This window comes from Schistocerca cancellata, chromosome 9, assembly GCF_023864275.1.
Source record: "Schistocerca cancellata isolate TAMUIC-IGC-003103 chromosome 9, iqSchCanc2.1, whole genome shotgun sequence".
NCBI classification, from domain to species: Eukaryota; Metazoa; Arthropoda; class Insecta; order Orthoptera; family Acrididae; genus Schistocerca; species Schistocerca cancellata.
The window spans coordinates 440732374-440760085 of NC_064634.1; the positions used below are offsets into that span (position 1 = coordinate 440732374).

Consider the following 27712-nt stretch of genomic DNA (forward strand, 5'->3'; position numbering starts at 1 on the left):
GGCGGTACGTACGTGTCCTACCTGTCTACCCGGGGCGGGGAATTACGCGTTACCCTGTCACCGGCTACGCATGGAAGTGCGTGGGTCGGCCTTCAGACACGCACAGGGAGGAAAAAAGAGAAAGGGAAAGGAAAGAAGAGGGGTCTCAAACGCCGCAGCGGAGAAAAGTGCAGAGAGAAGCAGGAAGGAAAAGAGAAGGACAGAGGAAGGACGAAGACTTGCAAGCATAGAAACCAAGGAATTTGTAACAGTTTAGAGCATCCGTCTCCGGACGTAGGCACAAACCATACTCCCAGAGGGGGAGAAGGGGAAGGAAAGAGCCAGAGGTGAGGGGGGGGGGGGGCGAAGATGGGGGAGGGGGAAGGATGAGGAAAGGGAAGGTATGCAGCCCGGAAAGGAAGGAGGGCCACATTAGCTCGGGGTCCCGTGCTCGCTACGCACGTATCCACAAAAGAGTTGTGGACCCCCTGGGGGGTTTTTGCTGATAGATTTGTTAACTTATCTTTATCCCTCCTATTCAGGAATAGGCTTTGAGACGTATACCCCACCTACCAATACAAGATTTTGTATTCATCTGAAGGAACCCCTTAGCTCCATAATTACTCTCTTTAACAACAGAGTTAATTCAGGGTGGCTCAAGATGCCAGGGAACCTCCCCAAAACCCACATTTATGCGCTCAGTACCTGCCCCTATTTTGTTCAGATCAACCCATAATGCTATACTTTTCATTTTTAGCCAGGCCTTTTCCAGCTCTCACTACTATCAACATCTGATCTTCGTTGTTGAAATTATTACACATTTGCCCTATGTTTTCTGTTACCCCTCCAATGACTGCTACCTATCAGCAGAATTCTCCTTTTTGCTTTTCTGTTTTTCATCTGACTTAGCTGTAAATTTCCTATTGTTCTTCTGCACCCTACATACATTCCTCGGCATCTGTATGAGGCTCTTCCTTCCCTAATTCTGGTAGCAAGTGAAATCTATTGCTTAACTGAATTTTAAAATTTATAACTATTTCCCCTGCTCATCCTGTGCTTGCCAGCTTCTCCCAGCACCGTTTTTCTTTTACCCCCTCCTCCAACTGCCGTAGTTCAGCTTTTGCATTTTCTGACTCTGTCTCATTTTCTGGCACAATCTACAATTCTATGGAAGAGCTTCACTGAGTATCTCATTCTCTTCATCACTGTAATCACCCCCGTGAAATCATAACCCACAATTTAAGCAAAACACTCCATGTTTAACTAATCTGCAGTAACATCCACACTTATCACATACGGCTGATCAATTTTAAAAAGCTTCAACATTAGATATAATGAAAGAAAAACAAGGCTGTAATGATATACAAATGTATGTTGCTATTTTCAAAAGAGTCTAATGCATTTTTCAGACAGTTAAGACAGTAGCTGCTAACATCCAGAATAAGGAATATTTTTCTATCTCTCTTACTTAAAGTCTACTCACACCAAACACTTGAAATTGCTATTGCCTCAGCTTATGAAATATTGGAAAATTTCAATTGACAATGCATATTTAGGCACAACAACTTTCTGTAACTTAAATTTAGAACCCCACTTACATGAACACAGTAGTCAAACTTCAACAACAAAATATACTGACCAGATAGATACCCATCATAGAAGAAAAGTACTAAATCACAAACAAGGACTGTATTATGATGCTGAGAAATAAATTATGGGAATAACACTGACAAGAGATTTATAAAGCAGACAGTGTAGATGGAAAATTTACTTAAAACATGACTGCTTCACAACCTGTGCCATCTAAATCCTTCCCCCAACACCATCTTCTCTGAATTATGTAAATGGGAATTGTCCTCATAACACATTCTTCACACCCTTTATACTCCTGGCCTCAGTCTCATCCTGAACCCTTCCCCATACCAGTCTAGACTCCTAGCCCAGAACCTAACTTCACTCATCCTGCTTCCAAAGTGTCTTCCTCACAGTCTCCCCTGCCTCTGTTCTGTCTTTTCCTCCCAATCCACATTGTCATACACTCCACTTAACTCCCCATGACTGCAAACAGAATGAGCTCAACTGTGCCAATGCCACAACCTATCCTGTTCCCCTCTTGTGTCTGCCTTCCGCATTCCTATATAGCACACTTGCTGTCTCTCCCTCCCAGTTGTCAGCCACTTTTCTCCAACTCTCACCCAAACTCCATTCATCTACTCTCATCGCCACCTGGCACAGTCCCTCACTCCACTCAAACTGCAGAGCAGGAGTGCTGGCACAATTTAGTCAAACAGTACACTGTAGCCACAGAGATTTTGTGTGTGTGTGTGTGTGTGTGTGTGTGTGTGTGTGTGTGTTATGGGCCTTCTGATGACTCAGCATCTAGGCTATTCAGTAATTTGTTACCTTCAACCCTTAAATTATATAACCCAAATGAATTTTACATGCAACATCGGATGTAGTGTGTGACATTGTCTATTTCTAGTATCAGAGTCACTTTTGATTGTTGCCGTAGGGATCCTCTGATTTATGTTGTGGAAGGGGTGGGGAGAGAGAAAAGAAAAGGAGATGCTCCATCAGGACTTCATTTGTGAGGTTCTATGTGACTTTCTCAGTACAGAATCCTTAAAAAGACAGACTTACAGACAGTGAACAACTTATGTTCAGAAAAATGAATCAGAATCCTACTGTAGGCCATGTCCTTAAAAATTTTATAAAACACTGGAAAGAATGAAATGTGCGCATGATTAGAGGTGATTTGCTTACCTCCATTTTTATAAGTAGACATACCTACTGCATATTTAAGTCTGTTGTGAAATAAGTATAGAGTCAATGGTCAATTACCAAAGATAACTAATTGTAACAGCACAACTTATAGATACAGAAGATTTTACAGCATGCTGCCTATTGGATTTGTGGATGGCCAGTGGTCAAAATCGGGCAGCTGTGAACAGGTAAAAGTCACTGTGTCTGGGAATAAAATTATTAAAAGGATCAATGTGTTTTGGTGACACAATGACTTTTGTAATCTCTTTATGTACCGTGAAATTAAAACTATTGTACAGGGTTATTACAAATGATTGAAACGATTTCACAGCTCTACAATAACTTTATTAGTTGAGATATTTTCACAATGCTTTGCACACACATACAAAAACTGAAAAAGTTTTTTTAGGCATTCACAAATGTTCGATATGTGCCACTTTAGTGATTCGGCAGACATCAAGCCGATAATCAAGTTCCTCCCACACTCGGCGCAGCATGTCCCCATCAATGAGTTCGAAAGCACCGTTGGTGCAAGCTCGCAGTTCTGGCACGTTTCTTGGTGGAGGAGGTTTAAACACTGAATCTTTCACATAACCCCACAGAAAGAAATCGCATGGGGTTAAGTTGGGAGAGCGTGGAGGCCATGACATGAATTGCTGATCGTGATCTCCACCACGACCGATCCATCGGTTTTCCAATCTCCTGTTTAAGAAATGCCGAACATCATGATGGAAGTGCGGTGGAGCACCATCCTGTTGAAAGATGAAGTCGGCGCTGTCGGTCTCCAGTTGTGGCATGAGTCAATTTTCCAGCATGTCCAGATACAAGTGTCCTGTAACGTTTTTTTCGCAGAAGAAAAAGGGCCGTAAACTTTAAACCGTGAGATTGCACGAAACACGTTAACTTTTGGTGAATTGCGAACTTGCTGCACGAATGCGTGAGGATTCTCTACCACCCAGATTCGCACATTGTGTCTGTTCACTTCACCATTAAGAAAAAATGTTGCTTCATTACTGAAAACAAGTTTCGCTCTGAACGCATCCTCTTCCATGAGCTGTTGCAACCGTGCCGAAAATTCAAAGCATTTGACTTTGTCATAGGGTGTCACAGCTTGTAGCAATTGTAAACGGTAAGGTTTCTGCTTTAGCCTTTTCCGTAAGATTTTCCAAACCGTCGGCTGCGGTACGTTTAGCTCCCTGCTTGCTTTATTCGTCGACTTCCGCGGGCTACGCGTGAAACTTGCCCACACGCGATCAACCGTTTCTTCACTCACTGCAGGCCGACCTGTTGATTTCCCCTTACAGAGGCATCCAGAAGCTTTAAACTGTGCATACCATCGCCGAATGGAGTTAGCAGTTGGTGGATCTTTGTTGAACTTCGTCCTGAAGTGTCGTTGCACTGTTATGACTGACTGATGTGAGTGCATTTCAAGCACGACATATGCTTTCTCGGCTCCTGTCGCCATTTTGTCTCACTGCGCTCTCGAGCGCTCTGGCGGCAGAAACCTGAAGTGCGGCTTCAGCCGAACAAAACTTTATGAGTTTTTCTACGTATCTGTAGTGTGTCGTGACCATATGTCAATGAATGGAGCTACAGTGAATTTATGAAATCGCTTCAATCATTTGTAATAGCCCTGTATATGTTGGTTAAAAAGCTTCTGCTGGGATAACATAGTGCATCTATACTTTGATGTATATTATTATTATTATTATTATTATTATTAAGCATTACAATCCATGAAGGCTTTTTGCTGCAGAATGGACAATGTTGAACCACTTTGCTCTGTCTTTACAAGTAATTTGCCACTGTCTGTCATGTCCTAGTTTTCTGAGATCGTCTTGAATATTGTCCAAGTATCTCATGCGTGGGCGTCCAAGAGGTCGTCTTCCGGTGGGAATCTCTTCAGTCACTTTCTTGATGGTCCTGTTTGGTGGTGCTCTGATGACATGCCCTATCCATTTCAGTCTTTTGGCTTTAATTTTGGCCACTATATCGGAGTCTTTATATAATTTGTAAATTTCATTGTTATTTAGCAATCTCCATTCATCACTGATCCTATCTCTTATGGGTCCAAATATTTTTCTCAAAATTTTTCGTTCAAATACTCTTAATCTGTTTTCCTCTTTTTTTGTGAGAGTCCAGGTTTCAGATCCATAGGTGAGTACTGGTATAATCAATGATTTGTATACTTGTAGTTTGGTGTTCCTAGATATTAACTTGCTTTTGAAAACTGTCAAGAGACTATAGTAGCATTTGTTAGCCTTCTGAATTCGTGATTCTATTTCAATTTTTATGGAGTTGTCAGAGGTTACTATTGTACCAAGGTAATTAAATTCATTTGTCTTTGTGAAAGCTGTGTTATTAATTTGCAGTACATTATTATTTGATGGATAGCGGGATAAGATAAAGTACATTGTTTTGTCTGTATTCAGCTGGAGGCCTGTGCCATTTGTGGCTTTAATTAATTGTGCTGTAAGAAGCTTCAAATCATTCTCACTGTCAGATAATAATGCAATGTCATCAGCGTATGCTACAATGTTAATTTTGCTTTCCAGTTGTGCTCCAATTTGTAGTAGCTTTACTTTTTGGATTATTCTATTGATTACTATGTTAAAGAGAACTGGTGAGAGTGAATCCCCTTGTTTGACTCCAGTTTTAACCTCAAAGTCTTCAGAAAGTTTGCCAGCTACTTTTATTTTGTATTTTGAGTTTAAAGTGCAAGCTTTTATTAAATTTATCAATTTGTTAGGGATGCCAATCTGCCTCATGCACTTCCATAAATATTCCCTGTTGATACTGTCAAAAGCTTTTTTAAAATCAATGAAAAGCATATGTACATTTTGATTGAATTCATATTTCTTTTCACCCAACATCCTTAGGACATATATATTGTCAATAGTCGATCTGTTAGGTCTAAATCCACATTGGGCATCATCTAGGGAGTCTTCAACGTAAGGGCTTATCCTTGCTAACAGTATATTTGTCAGAATTTTATATGTTGTGTTTAGTAACGCAATTCCTCTGTAGTTTGAACAATTTGTTGGGTCCCCCTTCTTGTATATAGGGCACACAACTACTTCTTTCCAATCATGTGGGACCTGTTCCTGCTTCCAGATGTTGGTGATGATTTTGTGTAAGCAGTTTACAAAAGGAAATTTACTGAGCTTCCATATATCTGTGTCTATACCATCACTTCCAGGAGCTTTATGTCTCTTCAGCTTCTTGATGCTTTCTTTAATTTCTGCTAAGCTGGGCTCTTCGTCCGATGGGTCAGCAGTAAGATATTCATTGTCATCTTCCTGAGAGACGCTTATAGTTGGAGCATTTAGTAACTCATTAAAATATTCCTTCCATCTGTTAGCAATGTCACTTCTTTCTGTTAGCAAGGAGCCATCTGGGTCTGTTATGAACTGTCCATAATTTTTTATATTCCCACTTTTAAACATATTTATGCTCTTGAAAAATCCTCTGGAGTCTGTGGTACGGTCATTCTCAGCTCTTTTTAATTTGTAATTCATAAAATCCCTTTTCTTTCTCCTAATGAGTTTCCTGGCAAGTTTCTGTTTCTCTTCAAAAATAAGTTTGTTTTGAGTTATTGGTTTTTGTAGGAATTTTTCCCTTGCTAATTTTCTATCTTCGATAGCGTTCGAGCACTCGGCATCAAACCAGGGGTTCTTAGTTGTAGTAAAATGTCCCAAAACTGAGGTAGTTGCTCGTGTGATATTTTCTTTCAGAGCGTTCCAGGCTTGATTAGTATCATCATTGTTAATTTTACTTTCCACTTCAGGTTTGTGTGTTTCTAATTCTCTAATGTACTGGTTGAGAATGTTTGGGTTTTTCAGTTTCATTGTATTAAACCTAGGAACACCATTTAATTTAGACCATTTATGTCTTGAGAGTGAGATCTTGAACTTGGCTTTTACAAGAAAGTGATCCGAATCGCAGTCTGCTCCCCTTTGACTTCTGATATCATGTATGCATTTATGATGTTGTTTTTCGATTAATACATGATCAATTTGATTTTTTGTGATGCCATCTCTTGAAGCCCATGTTTGTTTATGTATATCTTTATGTGCAAAATATGTACTTTTGATCAACATGTTTTTGGAAGTGGCAAAGCTAATAAGTTTTGTTCCGTTTTCATTACTCTGCTGATGTAGACTATGAGGTCCAATTGTAGGTTTATAATGATTTTCATGTCCTAACTTGGCATTGAAATCTCCTAGAATTATTTTAATTGAATTTTTCGAGAATGTATCATATACCTGTTCCAATTTGTTGTAAAATTCTTCTTTAATATTGTCCTCTTTATCCTCTGTTGGAGCATGGCAATTTATAACATTTAAAGTCTTATATTTGCATTGAATCGTAATGTGAGATATCCTTTCATTCACTGCCTCAAATTTCCTAATAAAAGGTAACAATTTGTTGTTTATTATAAATCCTGTCCCTAGTGCATGTATTTGTGTATCATTTCCCCCATACATTATTGTATACTTATTTTTGTTTATACTTCCATTACCCGTCCATCTGATTTCTTGTACTGCAACTAAATCCATTTTATACCTTTCAAGTTCCTGTATGACATTTATCAGTGATCCTGATCTATAGAGACTTAATACATTCCATGTTCCCATATTCATAACCTTTAAATTTTGCAAGTTCGTCATCAAGTTTGGTGGCCCAGCATTCTTGTCATTCTGATTCGTAGCAATCCATTTTCTCCTACAGGATCCTGTGATAGGGTCGCTGGCCCTAAGCACAACCCCCAACCTGGAGGACCAGGGTCTTGATTTCGGGGATGCCTACCCCTAGAGCAGTTGCTTTCACTTCAGCTAACGAACTTGCTCTGTCCGGCCTGTTGGTCCGCGGGAGGTATTTGATTTCCCTCCTACCACCCATATCTGGGAGGCGTTCCCCGATCCGCCACCTGGGGACGCGCCCTCTAGGAGTTACAGGCTCTCCCGAGGGTTTGATGTATATGTATATTAGCAGGTGCAATATTTGCTGCAATTGTGAAGAAGTAATCACTGAATTTAGTACCTATGATTTAAATGGGTCGTCACGTCTGCCACAGCTATTGCCTTTGATATCAATTTCACCTTTCTAGCTGTTTTCATCTGACTGTTGTAAAATAATGGCCCAGACTATTTTTGCTTCATTCTTTTTTTTTTCTTTTTCTTTGTATGTGTGTGTGTGTGTGTGTGTGTGTGTGTGTGTGTGTGTGTGTGTGTGTGTGTGTGTGTGTGCGTGCAGTACATGTATCTTGACTTTTTGGTAATATGTTGAGTACTTTGTAATATTGTCGGAAACAGAGTGTCAATACCTTATTATGGCCTTTTTCCTGATTCAGCTAGAACTCTCTCTCTTCCTGGCACAAGGTACTTTAATCCCTAATGTTACCCATCCTTTGTCCTTGCTTCTGTTTAATTTTAATCCTCATTTGCTCTAGAGAAAAATAGAGCTCAAAATTCTGTAAGAACATATTTAAGAAAGAGCTAAATTTTTCATGCACACTGTCTTCTAAGATCTCTTCCCAGTGTTCTGTCTAAACATTTAGACTGAGTCACTGTTTCTGAATACAATTTGTATCTTTCATGAACCAATCCTAACACGTGTGTTTTATTTTTAATATACGATCATCATTGTTCCATAAGCCATCTATTGTTGACTTTGGTTATAATCAACAAACATAGAAAGCCTAAAAACAAGCTGTCAATATTTTGCACTATGACTCACAATCCTTTTTAAGTTTTTTTTTTTCAGTGGGAAATACATCAACATCTGGTGTCTTTGATAATTACTACTTGGCATAGAATTAACTTTGAAGACCCACAAATAATGAGTTTCCAGACATATCTAAGTGGCTCACTAGCATCCCAACTGTTTCGTGGGAATGTAACATGTTTTCTGCTGACAGCCTGTAAACTATCAGTATAACAAGCTGGTGTGATTCAAAATCCATTTTTGTGGCACAGTATTCAAGAAATAGTTGAATAAAATTTTCTCCAACATGCTTGCCCTTGGTCTTAACACCAATTACTGCATATAATGCTGCCTTCCTCTTTTTTTACTTTTCCTTTTTTCTGATCTATAAGAACGTGTCTATTATAATTGCGTAGGCTTCCGTGGCCAGAGTCAGTCGACATAAAAGTTTTCTGGGTTTGGTACCGCGTCATAATGTAAAAACTACTGCTGCTATAGAAAAGCCAACGTTTCGGCCACGATTGCAGCGGCCTTCTTCTGGGTCTAATGACCCAGAAGAAGGCCGAAACGTTGGCTTTTCTATAGCAGCAGTAGTTTTTACATTATGACGCGGTACCAAACCCAGAAAACTTTTATGTTGAACGTGTCTATTGCTTGTATCCACCTAAATGTACATGTTTGATTCCATTTACTTCCAAATAATGATATGATAAGCATAATACACTCCTGGAAATGGAAAAAAGAACACATTGACACCGGTGTGTCAGACCCACCATACTTGCTCCGGGCACTGCGAGAGGGCTGTACAAGCAATGATCACACGCACGGCACAGCGGACACACCAGGAACCGCGGTGTTGGCCGTCGAATGGCGCTAGCTGCGCAGCATTTGTGCACCGCCGCCGTCAGTGTCAGCCAGTTTGCCGTGGCATACGGAGCTCCATCGCAGTCTTTAACACTGGTAGCATGCCGCGACAGCGTGGACGTGAACCGTATGTGCAGTTGACGGACTTTGAGCGAGGGCGTATAGTGGGCATGCGGGAGGCCGGGTGGACGTACCGCCGAATTGCTCAACACGTGGGGCGTGAGGTCTCCACAGTACATCGATGTTGTCGCCAGTGGTCGGCGGAAGGTGCTCGTGCCCGTCGACCTGGGACCGGACCGCAGCGACGCACGGATGCACGCAAAGACCGTAGGATCCTACGCAGTGCCGTAGGGGACCGCACCGCCACTTCCCAGCAAATTAGGGACACTGTTGCTCCTGGGGTATCGGCGAGGACCATTCGCAACCGTCTCCATGAAGCTGGGCTACGGTCCCGCACACCGTTAGGCCGTCTTCCGCACACGCCCCAACATCGTGCAGCCCGCCTCCAGTGGTGTCGCGACAGGCGTGAATGGAGGGACGAATGGAGACGTGTCGTCTTCAGCGATGAGAGTCGCTTCTGCCTTGGTGCCAATGATGGTCGTATGCGTGTTTGGCGCCATGCAGGTGAGCGCCACAATCAGGACTGCATACGACTGAGGCACACAGGGCCAACACCCGGCATCATGGTGTGGGGAGCGATCTCCTACACTGGCCGTACACCACTGGTGATCGTGGAGGGGACACTGAATAGTGCACGGTACATCCAAACCGTCATCGAACCCATCGTTCTACCATTCCTAGACCGGCAAGGGAACTTGCTGTTCCAACAGGACAATGCACGTCCGCATGTATCCCGTGCCACCCAACGTGCTCTAGAAAGTGTAAGTCAACTACCCTGGCCAGCAAGATCTCCGGATCTGTCCCCCATTGAGCATGTTTGGGACTGGATGAAGCGTCGTCTCACGCGGTCTGCACGTCCAGCACGAACGCTGGTCCAACTGAGGCGCCAGGTGGAAATGGCATGGCAAGCCGTTCCACAGGACTACATCCAGCATCTCTACGATCGTCTCCATGGGAGAATAGCAGCCTGCATTGCTGCGAAAGGTGGATATACACTGTACTAGTGCCGACATTGTGCATGCTCTGTTGCCTGTGTCTATGTGCCTGTGGTTCTGTCAGTGTGATCATGTGATGTATCTGACCCCAGGAATGTGTCAATAAAGTTTCCCCTTCCTGGGACAATGAATTCACGGTGTTCTTATTTCAATTTCCAGGAGTGTATATCTACTGATTCTCCATTTTCCACTTTCTTTTTCTGTATTGATTCTAAAAGTGAACTATTTTTGTTTATAAGGCTTCTTATGTTTCAATGGAAAGTGCAAAATGAATGTACTTTTAGATACATAGTCCTACACAATCACTTTAGATCCAAAATTAAATCTGTACTATTTTGTTAATTCAGTTACCTTAGCACGAACAACAGCCAGGGCCTGCTGAGGTAGATCTGCAGAAACTCGGGGATTTGGTTCTCCAATTCCTGACAATGATAGATAATGTTTCCTCCCAGCAGAATCAATTTTCTGGAGAACAACCTGCTGTTGCGCTACAGACAAATGTGATATGTAAGCTGGGTTCACTGATGCCAGTTCTTCCATGATGTTAATGTATGTTCTGGTAGTTACACTGGCTGTACCTTGGCTGTCACTCATCTGTTCAGCCTGTAGGGGAAAAAAAAGAAACATGGAAGATTTTTCTCTTACAAGCTGTGGTATCTACCATACGTATGCACTGAAGGCCTACACTGGAGACAAATTACAGACAAAATACTGAAAAAGAGCAGGATAGCATCAAGTACTGCAGCTATACACAGATGATGAAGATGATTTAGAGGGACTTAACTACAAGACTAGCAGTCCCTCTGTCCACTTGTAGTCTGTGGAAAACAGTATAAATAAGTTGTTGGATTGCTGACGTTACTAACCTTCTTGTTTTGATTAATATCTGCCATGTTTCACTCCACACCACCATCCAGGTAATACATATAAGAGAAATACACAATGGTAAGAAAAGTGTTCCTGAAGGAGAGAAATTTGTTATCACTGAATATAGATTTAAGTGTCAGGAAGTCTTTTCTGAAGGTTTTTGTGTGTAGTATAGCCATGTATGGAAGTGAATCATGGACAATAAACAGTTTAGACAAGAAGAGAACAGAGTCTTTTGACAAATGCTGCTGCAGAACAACGCTGAAAATAAGATGTGTAGATTAGAGATGGGCAAACTCTTTCATCCTTGGGAACTAGTTCACTGCTGATCGTTCTTTTTTGTGCACCGTTCATATTTACTTGTTCACCGTTCATTTGTGCTTGGTATATGATCTTATGAAAAACTGAAAACTAGTAGTGTAGGTGATTGAAGGTGGAGGGCACCAAGAGAATTCTTACACTCTTTTAGAAGTAATTTCTGTGATTCTGAAGAACCTCTCACTTAGCCAACTGTAGCCTTGTGTGGCTGATCGCAGGGAAATAATATAGGGTGGCACACGGAACCCTGGCTGTGAGTACAGACTGCTCGGAAATTACGGACAATGTGTTGCCGTTACGAGCAGATACAACAAACAAACAACAGGTAGTGAAGAAATAACAAGCTAATGCAAGCAACAATTGCGAAACAATCGATGACGATGTGTAGAGAGCTAGAGAAGAGAACATGAAAATCTCACGCGACATGTAGTCTTGTAAACTTGTTGGTGGCTGTTTCCCAACTTAATAGACTGCAAGTGTCTTGTATAAAATTCTTCATTTCGACATCCACTACACAGCTATGCTACGTTGTAAACAATCGTTTACACCCTATGTATACTTCACGATGTCCCTGAGTTCGTAGGTGAAGTAGAGACTTTATGGAAGCATAAAATAAAATATGGTTTTCTAATACTTGCGTCACATGCTTAGTAATAATTAGGTTTTTATGTTGCGTTATTAAAGTTAATGCAGCAATAATAATAATAATAATAACAAAGTTCACAGTAATAAAGTTTTTGGTTTGAAAGCTCCTTCTGAACAAATGTTTTTGAGATAATAAGTAAATACGATTTTATGGCAATCTATGTCTTTTCAAATGGAGAGGCACCGCTTTTCCTACTGAGCCAAAATGACCCACAACTCACTTTTTTTTTTCAAAGAAACCAAACTAGCAGGTAATGCAAATTGGAAACAACCAAACTTAAAAATAATTAGAGCCTTCCTAAATGCAATGTTTTGTATATGAAAGATACACGAAAATCGTTTTATATGACTTTCCTTACACTAAAAATTAAGCAAATTATTGAAAGTTAGCTGCTAAATCAAGTCGATGAAACCAAAAAATATATGAACAACAAAAAAAAAAAACTTGCCTTGTTATAAGTATGTCTTCTGCTGTTCATCGATATAATGAAGTGAGCTGATATGCCCTTTCGTTACCTGAAAAGACCTACCTATTACATACAACATAATTTTTATGTAATTTACATAACTATAAAATACTTTTTGATTACCGGTTGTGGACGCTGAATAGCCAGAACCAGGTGCAAGAACAGTTTGAAACACATGTAAAATGGCCGAGCGCAGTGAACGAAACGAACAACTGGATACTGAACTAACTAGGAGCAGTCGACAGTGGAACTGAGACACGTGGTCATGCGAAGAACGACGAGTGCGGCCGAGGGAGACCGAGACTGAGACGAGTATGTGACCGGGGCTGGAACGAAAACTGTCGAAGAGACCACCACAACCGAAGTGAACTAGTGAACTATGAACCGATCGTTCCTCGTTCCAGGGAACTATAAGTAGACCGCCGCGACCGAAGTGAACTATGAATCGATCGTTCTTTGGAATTCGTTCCTCGGTTCTTTCGTTCGTATTGGTGAACCGTTCCTTTGCACCCGTTCGTTCGCGAACTACCCATCTCTATTGTAGATTGCATAACTAGTCGGGAGGTACTGAGTAAAACTGAGGAGAAAGGAAATTTGTGGCACAACTTGACAAAAGAAGAGATCAGTTGATAGTACGAATTGAGAGACATCAAGGCACATCAATTTAGTATTGGAGGGAAGAATGAGAGGTAAAAATCTTAGAGGGAAACCAAGAAATGAATACAACAAGCAGATTCAGAAGGATGTTGGTTGCAGCAGTTATTGGGAGATGATGAAGATCGTACAGGATAGAGTAGCATGGATAGTTGCATCAAACAAATCTTCAGATTGCAACAACATGCATCAGACAGTATGTTAAAAGGGCAGAAACAATATGTTGAAGAGACAGAATTAGATTGTAGATTCAAGGAATAAAATACAGTAAAACACATTGATTTGAGGTCGCACTGATGTTGAGGGCCTATCAGAGTTAGGGTAGCAGCAAATAATACCACTTTCATGCACGCTCCTTAAGCTGGTGCAATGTAAAGGCTTCAGAATTTACTTTAATATTCACTATCTACTGAAAACTCTAAAATGGGGTCAGCAGTTGATGCATCGTAAACTAGCAATTAAGGAAAAGGTACATCCAATTTCAGTTTCTTGCTGTGTATGTTCACTTTGCTTCACACTTTAGGAAGCAAGCTTGTAGTTTAATATTTATTTAATTCATTAGATTCATAGTACCCACATATTTAGTGTGGGATAGGGGTCAGAAGCGGATATCGTGGATATCCGATTATCATCCCCACATTCACCCAAAATGATTTAAGGACACTATAGGAAGTCTAAAGAAGGTCGACAGGCCAGATGTTTGAAATCTACTGTTGGTACAGTGCTCTAACCGATGTACCATCTTGCTCGATCCTTCCAAAAGCACAGTAAAAATGGTATAACCACAGTCATTTACTTCAGCAACTTCCATCTTTTTTGTCAAAGTGCAGCCACTATTACCTAATTACATAATGAGATGGATGTTAACTAAAATGGGGATATGAGTGTTGAATTTTTAGCTGGCATTACAAATGCTCATCAGAAATGTAGAAGTAAAACAGGGCCACTTAACCATTAAATACTTAACTCAAGCTATTAATAAAAGAGAATAAATCACAACCCATTCAGCAATTTCAGAAAAGTGTCATGATACACAACTGAAAACAAATTGAACTTGGGATGACGTCATGGTGACCACATATTCTGCAATCAAAGTGAGAAGCTCCTTATTTCAAAGGCAAGAAAGTTTTATTTGAACCCATAAATGAGACATTGAGATCATCATCTTTAGGTTACACAGAATCTTTGTAGAGATAGTCCTTTTCTCTGAACCATTTGAAATATAACATTTCAGTAGATCTGTTTCATTGAAGAATCTGCTATCACTTACATGTCCTTGGCAACAAATTACTTTACAAATTAAAATACACTGAAATTAATTAACTGTGGAATTACTCTAAATACAGGCAAACTGAAAAATGGCCAAAGCTCAAGGCAATTAAAACAACTAGATTATGAAACAAAGCACGCTACTCCTGTCTTCTTTGGTGAAGCATGGAAAGAATACACTGAAGAAAAGAATTGAAATAATATTTAACACTTTGAAGTAAGTACAACAAAGACAAATGAGATTCGAAAGTGTTTTTTACCTTCCAACTATTTCCATATGCAAGATGGTGTATAGCATTTAATTTCTTCGAACAATCAAAAAAGCATAATTATAAACTACTGCCTGTAGACAGAAAAGGCTTTTCGCTTACCGCCAATGTACATAGTGCTTCCAAAAATTCATGAAGTGTATGGCAGGTTTCTTGAATCTGTAAAGAAACATTTTAATAAGTCAGAGAAAAAATTAAAACAAGTGGGTTGCGCAGCAAAAAAATGCTAGAAATGCATCAACCATTCTCAAAAAGGTTTCAATAATTTAAGACGAGTCAAGAAAAGTGGGACCTAATCATAGCAATTCTGCTTCACAAGCACAGGAAGCTAGGGTGAATAAGTCGCCCAGTTATAAAAAAAATGTACTCTTCTTTCTCTTGTGCTTGTGGAAATTAGAGGGGAAGAGAAAAAACTAATAAATTAGAGTATGAATCGTGCGTCCTACACAATTCACAACAACCTTGCCTCAGATACCCTTTTATGCCTATCTCAGCTCATTATAATTTTTTGATGCAAAAGTTATGACTTGTATGAGTAAGTTACATGAATAACTGTCACAAAAGCAAAATAGAGGAAAAGAAGTATGTGTCTAATGTGAATTTTAAAATTTTCCCTTCAAGTTGAATGTTCAGACAAATTTCAGGCTTTCAGCTGGTCCTTGTTTAATACATCCCATGGTATTTCAAGTGGGTACCTACCAGTCATCTTCAGGTGAGCCATCAAAGACTTGCTCTGTTCAGTGATTTTTAAATTTTTAAAAAGTGATAACACTCAGCAAATCAAGTTGACAGATGTACCACACTTACCAGCAGTAGCGCCCTCACTGGTGGATCCACTGATCTCAGCTGCCCTCTTCATTATAACCCGCTGTGGCCGTTGGGCGCACTCTGTTGTCTTCAATTAGAACAAATCGTGGAAATGACAGGGTTCCAACTGTACAACTGGTAGCCACTGTCAAGGTTTACTGGCTTTTCTACCAGGTGTATTTCCATAGATTCTGTAATAATGGAGTCCCAGAAAGATGTTGCTATGGTCAGAATCATAGTTTCATCATACTCCACTGAATATCCAATGGAAATGCAGTGTTCAGCAATAGCAAACTTCCCTGGTTGCAAAAGGTGAGTAAACATTGACGTTAAGTGCAGTGTTCATTCACAGTGCATGTGGCCTGTCCTATATATGCCATACACATTGACAAGTATTTTGTAAATTCCAGCTTTTCTCAATAACATCAACCTTCACTGATCCCAAAACATCTGCAGGCTTAGATGTTGGATGGAAAATTACTGTCAGCTGAAATTTACCAAGGATTCTTGCTATTTTAAATGGAATTTTGCCTACAAAAGATAGAAGAGCTAAATATTTTGGCAGTAAGTTCTTCTCTTTATCCATTTCCTGATTATTGGTTCTAAATGACACCCATTTGTTTTTCTGAATACTTTCTTTATGTGGGTGAGCTATTTAGGCAAACTATTTACATCTGAGACAGTATGAGCTCTGTGTATGAGTGCTTTAAGCACACTCGTAGTTTGTAACAGGCATTGTATCTGTATCTTTCTCATTGTATTGATATTTGCAAAGACAACTCAGTGAGAGTGGACTTACGAAATCTGAATTCCCCAGAGAGCTATCATTCTTTCGAATAACCGAGACATCCAAGAAAGGCAGCAACCACTCTCCTTTATTTACGTAGTGAGTATAATGTTGTTATGAATGGAGTTAAGGTGGTGAAGAATTCCATCAATTTATCTTTTCCGTGAGTCCACACTATGAAAGTAGTCTACATACCCCCAAATTCACTTGGTTTACAGGCAGCTGATTCAAGAGCTCTCTTCTTGAAATCCTCCATAAAAAGATTGGAGATTGAGACGGACAGAGAGCTATCAGTTTGAAATATTCTTGGTTGAAAATAAAATAGGTTGAGGACAGAGTATGCCGAAGTGATGTCCAGCTGAAACTTTTTGCCAGTTAGTGTCAAAGAATCTGTGAGAGTTACATTTATAAAAAGTGATACCACATCAACGCTAGGTAAAATTGCTTAGGTGGAGAGCCCCCAGTCGATAAAGCCAGATGAGTTACGGATGTGATGTGGGCATTTGCCTACCAATAGCCTCAGCAAAGAAGCATGATGTTTGCTAAATCATATGTAGCAGCTGCAATGTTGCTCACTATTGGACACAAAAGAACACTTTCCTTATGAATTTTTGGAAGGTCATACAGTCATGGTGGTACACAACCATCTAGTCTTAACCTCTTGAGGTAAGGAGGAGCAATTTAGTAGTGCAGAAGTTTTACATTGCACATGTCCTGTAGGATTGTAATCAATCCTCCTATAGGTATAATCACTTAGCAGACCATACATCTTATCATCATGCACACTACAAAGTAACAAAATAGTTGCATTACCTTTGTCAGCCTTCAGTACCAGTACATCCGGGTCCTCTGGTAGATACTGCAGTGCAGCTCTTTCAATGGATGTTAAATTACTACACTGAGGAGAAGCTTTCAAAAGAGTGTGGTACGGCTAACATAGGACAGAACAGATACAATGAGGAAGATACAGATACAATGCCTTTTGCAACCAAGCAAGTCCGCAACTGCTGATCACTGCATTTCCACTGGACATTCAATGGTGCACGATAAAATTATAATGCTGACCACAGCAACATGTTTTTGGGAATCCATTATTAAAGAACCTATGGAGATACATCTAGCACTTAAGCTAATGAATCACGATAGCAGCTACCAATTGGACAGCACGTGGAACCCCGTCATCTCCACGATTTGTTCTAACTGAAAATGAGAGAGTGTGCCAATGGCTGCAGCGAATGGTAATCCACAGGACAGCTGAGTTTCGTGGTCCACCAGTGAGGGTGCTGCCACTGGGAAGTCAACTTGATTTGTCAGCTTGATTTTATACATGCAGAATACTTGCAGCACGCTGTATATTGAGGAATGGAGCAAGTCTTTGCCAGTCTTTGATGGATCACTTGAAGATAACTGATAGGTACCCAGTTGAAATATTGTGGCAAGTATAAAATGATGACCTGCTGTAAGCCTGAAATTTGTCTGAACAGAGGTAGGTGTCAGTTAACCTCACTAATTTTATAGGCCATTTGGAATTTGGAAAAAGACAGGATACACAACAGGTGATTTTGTGTCACATTTGGAAAGCAATTGGAAAACAACAAAATAAAAATGTTTTGTGCCAGACGCAGGAACCAATGCAGTTGTGAAGAGGAACATCAAAATTACAGCTCTGTTAGCTCTTAAAAGCTGTTTGTAGTTGACACAATGCTAAAACAAACTGTGCGCAGAAACAGGACCCCATAGGAAACTTGGAAACAACAGTTAGTGTGTTTTTCTTAATGAGTTATATCCTTTTATTGCATTTTTTGATGCCTGTGGATTTTTTTGTGGCAAGGGTATAGGAAACAATAGCGTGTGGTCTAAAAGACTGAGACCAAAGTTATTTTGCAGTAAAATGGCAAGAGAGATATTCTGAGACATTATGAAACTTCGGCACTTTGATATTGGGGAACAAACATCAATAAGACTCCAAGTAGACAAGTTTGCTTTGGTCTCAGACATTTGAAACTGTTTAATTGAAAAGTGTTCCATTCTGTCCAGTCTAGGGAAAAACATCACAACTGTAATAAAGGGGTTGTAAGTCCGAAATTTTGCTTAGCGGGTAATGTTGTCACCAAATATCTTTTGAACAGATTTCCATACCTGGGAACTGGGTAAGGGTGAATATCGACCAGGGAATTAAACACTTTCTGAACATATTGTTATAAAGTCTGCGACACCATTTCAAAGAAGCAGAAGTAATGTGACAATCGATAATTTTGTCACATTTTTCCACCTATCCAACACATTAGAGACTAATATGTACAAGCTTAGGAGGTCCACTGAAATAATCAAGAAGCAAGTTCTTAGGTTGGCACTACGACACCAACACCGATGACAGCGCCCTCTAGCTGGCGCTGTGCAGCTCTACGAGCCCCGCTCCAGATTCTACTCTTTTGATCCCGAGTAGACGACCAAGCAACATTGTTTCTATTTCATAGTGGTCGAGCCACCACAGATTTTGCCTTTGTAACTTGACGTACAGCTTCGCATCTACATGCTCATCTCAGCCAAAGTTAAGTACAACTGATGTATTCCAGTTATTGTGTGGTAATACAGCAAAGCCAGTTTTAATTGCAGTACCACGTGTTCTACCTCACCTGCTCCTCCTAGCTTCCTACATTCGGCCTACACTTCAGTTTTCAGTGGCAGAACCACGCACTACCTTCCAGGCGGGATTAAAAAAAAAAAAAGAGAATGTAAAAAATATGACTATTTGAAACTATAGTAATGAAGCATGGAGACACAATACCTCTGTTTATTAAGTCAAGAACAAATAAGACTGTCCTTGTACTTAATATGCTTCACTCAAGAGTAGAAACAGGGAATGATCACAAACTTCCTGCAGAATCTTTATAATTTTATAATACACCAAAATATTATGCAGCTGTACTGCCCAAGAGAGCTAAAAAATGTAAGGGGTGTTCAACAAATAATGATAATTATATAATTTTGCATATTGTATTAGCCCAATTCATGCAATATTGTATTAGCCCAATTCATGCATTTTTTCATGGTTGTGTATGTAAACATGTCTGAAAAGTAGTAAACATGTCTGAAAAGTACGTGTACAGTGATATTAGTATGTTAGCAGTTGTCCAAGAGGTTACATATGTTTTGTTAGTATCGGCGGTTTTTTATTTTGTATAAAAATGGAATCAGACTATTTTACTGTCACCAACCTACATAAGAAGAAATGATCATATAATAAAATAAGAGATATCAAAGCTCATATGGAAGATTTAAGTGTTCAAGTGTTCATTTTTCCCACATGGTGTTACAGAATGGAGCCACAGAGAAATAGTCTGAAGGTGTTTAGAAGAAACTTCTACCAGGCACATTGCCAAGTAGTGATGTAGATAGATTGTATTAAACGTTGCTATAAGAATAAAAATGATGCAGTAAAGGATTAGAAATGTTAAATATTGTTTTTGGTGAGTCTGCTGTGAGAAAAACAAGGATTTACAAGAAATATGAACAATTGTCAAATCATAATCAAAGAAGTCGCTGATGATGTTGACACAGCAATTGGCTCATGCCATAAAATTGTTTCTGATGTTTTGGTATGAAACATGAGACAGCAAAATTTTTTTCCAGATTTGTTGAATTCTGAATAAAAACAGTGGAAAATGCTAGTTGGTCATGAGTTGCCAGATTAAGTCAATAATGCAGCAGAACTAATGAAATATGACATAATAGGTGGTGCAACATTGTTGTCTGGAGATGATGCTGAAGCTAACTTTCAATTGTGAAAGTGGAAGTATTTTGTGAAGTGTATCTCATGTAGACAGAGGGAAAACAGAGACAAAGTTTCAATACGTTAATAGACAGCAAAAATACATCTGGTTTGACAGCACCAACAAAAAGCACAAAATACAGCTTTTCACTTGGTACTGGTACAGAGTCCTTAAAAAGAGCTGCTATCTTAACGTCGCTTGACTGTTTCTAGTACATAGTAACACCACTATGAGCTTTGTAAAAAAATACACTTGCAGGAAAAACACCCAAATTCCGAGAATGTTGTCCTGGTGGAATGTGTTAGATCAAACACAGGCACAGGAAAGTCTGTCCTTAGTACAGTTTAAAGTCCACAAGGGAAACAATGATGAAAGCTTGAATAACAGAGTTGGTTCCTATGATGGGCTTTGAGAGTGTCGTGAGATGATGAGGTGAGTAGCACTCACCCAGAGGCCACAAGAGGCTCTCGAAGCTGGAAGAACTGGCTCATGTAGTCCATGCACCAGCCTTTATAGTTGTTTGTGGCGGAATACACACGATACTATTCTCTTGTCACATGTTGTGCAAACACAAATAGGTCCCTCGGAAGTGGTAGTGGTAAGTTCCTATGGGATCAAACTGCTGAGGTTTGTCCCTAGGCTTACACACTACTTAATCTAACTTAACCTAACATACACTAAGGACAACACACACACCCATGGCCCAGGGAGGACTCGAACCTCCGGACAGGGGAACCGGGCGAACCATGGCAAGGCGCCTCAGACTGTGCAGCTACCCCACACACAGCCCCTCAGAAGTGGTGGCCTCTGTCAGGGCTGGTACCACTGCCTCGTGTCCGGTCATGATCATGACAGTGACAAGGAGGACTTGTGATGCTGAGGCGTGATGCTGAGGCATGCAGGGACCATGTACACAGCCACGCCCTTTTCCGTAGGTCCCCAGTATAGCACTCAGTATCACAAAGACCAAAAAAATCTTGACAAATACTCGCTGTGTTCTTCATTTTTAATGGTATAGGGCACCACAAATCCTTGCCTGAAGGTTGAACTTGGCCTGGTGTGAACCACAGATTCGCAGATTTATACAGGGTGATTCAAAAAGAATACCACAACTTTAGGAATTTAAAACTTCAACGACAAAAGGCAGAGCTAAGCACTATCTGTCGGCGAATTAAGGGAGCTATAAAGTTTCATTTAGTTGTACATTTGTTCGCTTGAGGCGCTGTTGACTAGGATCGGCCGCCAGGCAGCCCGTGACAGAGCACTTCATCACTGGCCTCCAAGAAGCCCTGATCTTACCCCCTGCGATTTTTTCTTATGGGGTATGTTAAGGATATGGTGTTTCGACCACCTCTCCCAGCCACCATTGATGATTTGAAACGAGAAATAACAGCAGCTATCCAAACTGTTATGCCTGATATGCTACAGAGAGTGTGGAACGAGTTGGAGTATCGCGTTGATATTGCTCGAGTGTCTGGATGGGGCCATATTGAACAACTCTGAACTTGTTTTTGAGTGAAAAAAAAAAAAACCTTTTTAAATACTCTTTGTAATGATGTATAACAGAAGGTTATATTATGTTTCTTTCATTAAATACACATTTTTAAAGTTGTGGTATTCTTTTTGAATCACCCTGTATTTTCTTGCAACCAGATGCAGTACCCTGTTTTTGCTGAGCACAGCTCTTGTAAGTCTCCTTGTGGGCAACCATTAAGCAGGAACTCCATTTCCATGAGCTTGGGGTGATTGAAGCACTTAAAACAAGCCCTCGGACCATGCCCTTGGTAGTAATCAAGAAACCCAATGGCTCCCTCTGACTATGTAGCAATTTTGAACCAGTAATCAATGTCCAGGCACAAGTAAAAACCTACTCTATACCGCACCCATTGAAACCCATCGCAAAGATTGTAGATGGAAAATAGTTTTCTAAGTTGACGCTAATTTGCAAAACACTGCAGTTATCAACACTCCCTATGATTTACACAGACACAAGTGCTTGCCTTTAGGGGTCTCTTTCACTCCTACAGTCTTCCAGAGAGGCCTGGAACAGCTAATCATGTTCACACCTACTTGAACTTAATTGTCATGGGCACTACCCTTCAGGTAAACCTGCAGAATCTTTGCACACTATTTACTACAATAAAAGATGCAAAACGAGAATGTCACTTCCTGAAATGCCAGCTTTTCCAGAAGCAAGTAGAATACCTCCGGCACTTGCTAAACAAAGAAGGAATCAAGCCCTCTGAGCACAACATAACAGCTACCAACTCTGTTTCACCCATGAGACTTATTATTATTATTATTATTATTGTTGTTGTTGTCGTCGTTGTTGTTGTTGTTGTTGTTCGAAGTTCCTCCAGAAGTGACCCATGTCATGCAATCACTGGAAGGAAGGTGTTCACTAGTGGTGGACAGCCACTTGTGAGAATGCCTCCACACAGTTAAAAGAATTTGAAGCTCACACAAAAGAAGTAGTAGAATACCTCAGGCAGATATGAAAGGAGGCATTAGCAACAGTATTTGCAATTAAAATGTTCCATGTGTACCAATTCAGGAGCAAGTTCACTTTATATTATGGACCACAAACCCAAAAAATCAAGAGATCCAAGATCTACTCCTCTATCTACCACTATTTGTCAGTCAACAATGTCCTCCTAACAGAACCTGAAACAGATACAAACTGCATTGTCAACCCTGCCATAGGTTTTACAACTGCTTCATCGCAGGCACTGTGGAACGATGCGAGTAAAAGCCTAAGTGTGACGGTATACTTACTACTCCAGCTTAAACAGGGATGTGGAACCCACGGTACATAGCTGTTCAGTGTGAGCCCTGCTTCAGGCATATCCACTCCAATCTTTCACACCCCTGGCACCCCCTCTGCCAACATCAGTGCTGCATTCCTTTGGTCTTTGTGGGTGTACTTCTGGGCTCTGTGTGGCTGATAGTCATGTATGCCTACTTTAAATATCCACAGACAGTAAGCATGGTGTGCATCACAACAGACGCCACAATATAAGCCCTAGTCACTCACATGGCAATGGATTTCAAACAATTCTGCACATCATAAAATATCATGTATTCAGTGGTCTAAATCTACATCTACAGAGATACTCTGCAAGCCACCATATGGTACGTGGTGGTGGGTATCCTGCATCACTGCTAGTCGCTTCCTTTCCTGTTCCACTCGCAAATAGAGTGAGGGAAAAATGACTATCTATATGCCTCCGTATGAGCCTTTATTACTCGTATCTTATCTTTGTGGTCCTTATGTACAATAAATGTTGGCAGTAGTAGAATCATTTGGCAGTCACCTTCAAAAGCTGGTTCTCTAAATTTCCTCAGTAGTGTTCCTTGAAAAGATCGTCACCTTCCCTCCATGTACCCCCTTTGAGGTTCACAGAGCATTTCAGTAACATTTACATGTTGTTTGAACCTACCGGTAACAAATCTAGCAGCGCACTTTTGAACGGCTTTGATGTCCCTCTTCGATCTGACCTGGTATGGATCACAAACACTCGAGCAGTATTCAAGAACAGGTCACACCAGCATCCTGTATGTGGTCTCGTTAACAGATGAACCACACTTTCCTAAAATTCTCCCAATAAATCAAAGTCAATCATTCGCCTTCCCTACCACAAACCTCACATGCTCATTCCATTTTATATTGCTTTGCAACTTTACGCCCAAATATTTAAACGAAGTTACTGTGTCAAACAGGACACTACTAATGCTGTATCCGAACATTACAGTTTTGTTTTTCCTACTTGTCCGCATTCTTCCAAATTTAGAGGTAGCTGCCATTCATCACACAAACTAGAAATTTTGTCTAGGTCATCTTGTATCTCCCTACAGTCACTCATGTTTGACACCTTACCATACAACAGCACCATCAGCAAACAATGGCAGATTGCTGCCAAACAATGGCAGATTGCTGCCAACTCTGTCCACCAAGTCATTTATGTATATAGAAAACAACAGTGATACTATCACACTTCCCTGGGACACTACTTACAATACTCTTGTCTCTGATGAACACCTGCCATTGAGGACAACATACTGGGTTCTATTACTTAAGAGGTCCTCAAGCCAGTCACAAATCTGTGAATTTATTCCATATGCTCGTAACTTCGTTAACATCCTCAGTTCATAAAGACAGCTGGAGGAGGTGGTGAAGACTCTGGTCTTACAAGTGGGGTACAAGCAGAGCTCGCAATTTGTAGTATTGTTGCCAGAGTTGACCGGAGTCCTTTGGCTTGGAGCTGAGTGGAGGGACTCAACCAAAGGCTTTGTTTACTCTGTGTTATCAGGTGGGGGTTTGTAGGAGTCCCCTTGATAGGGCAGGGGTGCGCCACACAAAGGAGACAGCTACTCAGGTATCAGAGTATTTGTGGAGTGCAGATGAGGATATTTTAGCCTAACCGGTAGTTTGAGGTACTCTGATGAACACTTGCCAAATGATAGGCAGCAAGGGAAGTCAGACCGCGTTCAGAGTAAAGACACTTCAACTGTCAAAATTTTAGCAGTAAACTATTGAAGTATTTGGAACAAATTTCCTGAATTTACCACGCTCGAGGAAAGCTCTCACACTCAAATTATTCTTGGGACCAAGAGCTTGCTGAAACTTGAAGTGGGAAGCTCTGAGATATTTCGTGAGTTGTGGAACTTCTATCGGAAGGACAGATTGGAGACCATAGGAGGGAGAGTGTTCATTACAGTTGACAAAAATATCTCTATTGAGGTCGAAGTGAAGTGTGACAGTGAAATTACCTGGTTATGTTTAACAGCTGTAGGTGAAACCAAGTTAATTGTTAGGTGTTTTTACCAGCTACCCGATTCTTCTGTGACAGTTCTAAGAGTCATTCAAAGAAAGTCTATGGTCAGTAATGTGTCAATATCCAGATCATGCGACACTAGTTGGAAGCGACTTTAACCTACCAAGTATAGACTGGGATGTCTATGGGTTCATTGCATGGGGTACAGACAGACAGTTGTGCAAAATACTTTTGAACATTTTTCTGAAAACTGTCTTGAGCAGCTAGCTTGGCAGCCCACATGAATTGGAAGTATCTTAGACCTTATAGCTACAAATAGGCTGGATCTTATTGATACTATCAGTATAGAAATGGGGCTAGCAATCATAATGTCATTATAGCAACTATGATTACAAAAGTTAATAAATCAGTCTTGAAGGCTAGGAAGTGTTTCTGCTAGATAGAGCAGATAAGCAGTTGTTAGCATCTCACTGTGAGAGTGAACTGACATCACTTAGTTCCAGTAAGATGGACATAGAGGGATTATGGGCACAGTTCAAGCAGACTGTAAATTGTGGTCTGGAGAGTTATGCGCCTAGTAAGTCGATAAAGTGTAAAAAATACCCACTGTGGTTTAATAACAAAATTCGGAAGATGCTGAGGAAGCAGAGGCTGTTGCACTCTCAGTTCAAAAGAGAATGCACAAATGATGACAAATGAAGATTAATACAGATTTGTGCATTTGTGAAAAGATATATACGTGAAGCATACAACTACCACTGTCATACCCTAGCAAAAGATCTGGCAGAGAACTCAAGACAATTCTGGTCCTGTGTAAAATTGCTAAGTGGTCTAAGGCTTCTATTCAGTCCCTTGTTGACCAGTCTGCTGTGGCAGTTGAAGAGAGCAAAAGGCAATTTTTAAATTTTGCATTCAAGAAATCATTCATGCAGGATAATTGCACAGACAGATTCCTGTATGGAAGACATTGTAATGAGCAAACCTCATATATAAAAACAATTGAAAGATTTGAAGCAAGTCACAGGTCTGGATGGAATCCCAAATCGGTTTTACAAAAAATACTCCATGGCATTGGCCACCCACCTACCTTGCATTTATAGTGCGTCTCTAACCCAGCACAAAGTCCCAAGTGACTGAAAAACAGCACAGGTGACCCCTGTATATAAGGAGGGTAAAAGAACGGACCAACAAAACTACAGACCAATATCCCTAACTTTGGTTTGCTGCTGAAGAACATATTTTCTGTTTGAATATAATAAATTTTCTTGAGACTGAAAAGCTTATATCCACGAATCGCCATAGTTTTAGAATTCATCACTCATACAAAATTCGGCTTGCCCTTTTCCCACATGATTGCTGCGAACTATGGATGAAGGGCAATAGGCAGATTTCATATATCTAGATTTCTGGAGAGCATTTGCATGTGAGAGACAACTTGCAGACGACTGCACCCTGCATGCTCAATAGCCGCAATCAGGGTCGCCTCCACATCTCGAATGAGCCCCCCTGGCAGATGTACTGAGTGCTCATTAGCTTTCTTTCCAGTCCTGAATGCTATCTGCCTAAGGAACTTCACAACACACCTAACATTGGAGCTCCCGAGAACTAATAAACCCCTCCCACAGTGTGTTTGCTTGGACCCCACTGAAGCAGGCAGCCACACGTCCACTCACAGGGTGAATGGGTAAGGCGACACATCCAGTCTCCAGATTGGCCCTCCGCCTCAAGTGATGTGAACACATTACCAGCTGCCACTCAGCAGTGAGGGAAGATCCACCGCGTTGGGTACACTAGGAGGTGCCTCAGCATTCCTGAGGTGTCCCATGTGATGCTTCAGGTTCTCCGGCACCACTACACCCTGAGGCAGCAGCCTGAAAGTAACTGACCGTAGCCAAAAGCGCATTCAGCTGTTCATGAACTGTGGCATTCAGCTGTTCATGAACTGTGGCCGGCTCCTCCTGCAACTCCACATAGCATGCACATATCCTAACCAGCCTAGCATACTAACTGAGGAAGTAAAACATAAAAGAAGACAGAATTCCTGATATGCAACTTGCTACACTTGTGAAGTGTTACAAATGGATACTTATGAGTTAATGAGCTACAAAGCTGGCTGTTCAGTGAGCAAATCCTGCTATAAGACTGAATGAATTTACCCTTACAATAATGCAAGATTGATCCTCTAAACAGGAAAACACACAGGAAATTTAAAACACAGTAAAAGATAAATATTTAACTTGCTGCTCTGCAGATGTATATCAGCCAAGAGCTGTGGCCTGACTAATTGGCTTACCAAACAAACAGATGCCTGTCTTCGAAACAAAACAAATGAGCAACTACTGTGCTATAGACTGACTGAATTTACCCTAACAAAAAGTGAGATTAAACCACCTAAACAGAGAAACACACAGGGAATTTAAGAAATATATGAGGAAAACAAAGGAAAAGACAAACACTAAACTTGCTGCTCTGTAGATGTATATCAGCAGGGAGCTGCGGTCTGTGATTGTGACAACCTAGATGTGACTTCAATGCATTCCTCAAAATGTATAAATGAGCATGAAGTGAGAATGCATACAATTTTTTTGTAGCTAAGTTGGTATAAGTTGATCCTTGACAGTTGCAGTGGGCAGTTGCAGCATGCTGGGTGCAGC

The 27712-nt window shown here is 40.6% G+C and overlaps 1 protein-coding gene across 4 annotated transcripts in view; it reads right to left on the bottom strand.

Annotated features, from left to right (window-relative positions):
* The window catches only part of LOC126100262 (E3 ubiquitin-protein ligase FANCL), a 189326-nt gene that overhangs the window by 137842 nt on the left and 23772 nt on the right, over positions 1-27712 (bottom strand). For all 4 annotated transcript variants that reach the window (XR_007522145.1, XM_049910852.1, XM_049910851.1 and 1 more), the window contains exons 3-4: positions 15019-15075; positions 10779-11030 (exon numbers count right to left, since the gene is read on the bottom strand). Coding sequence is in view for 3 of the 4 variants with exons in the window: in XM_049910852.1 (XP_049766809.1) it covers positions 10779-11030; positions 15019-15075 (309 nt within the window). In the remaining variant the exon portion in view is untranslated. The remainder of the gene's footprint in view (positions 1-10778; positions 11031-15018; positions 15076-27712) is intronic.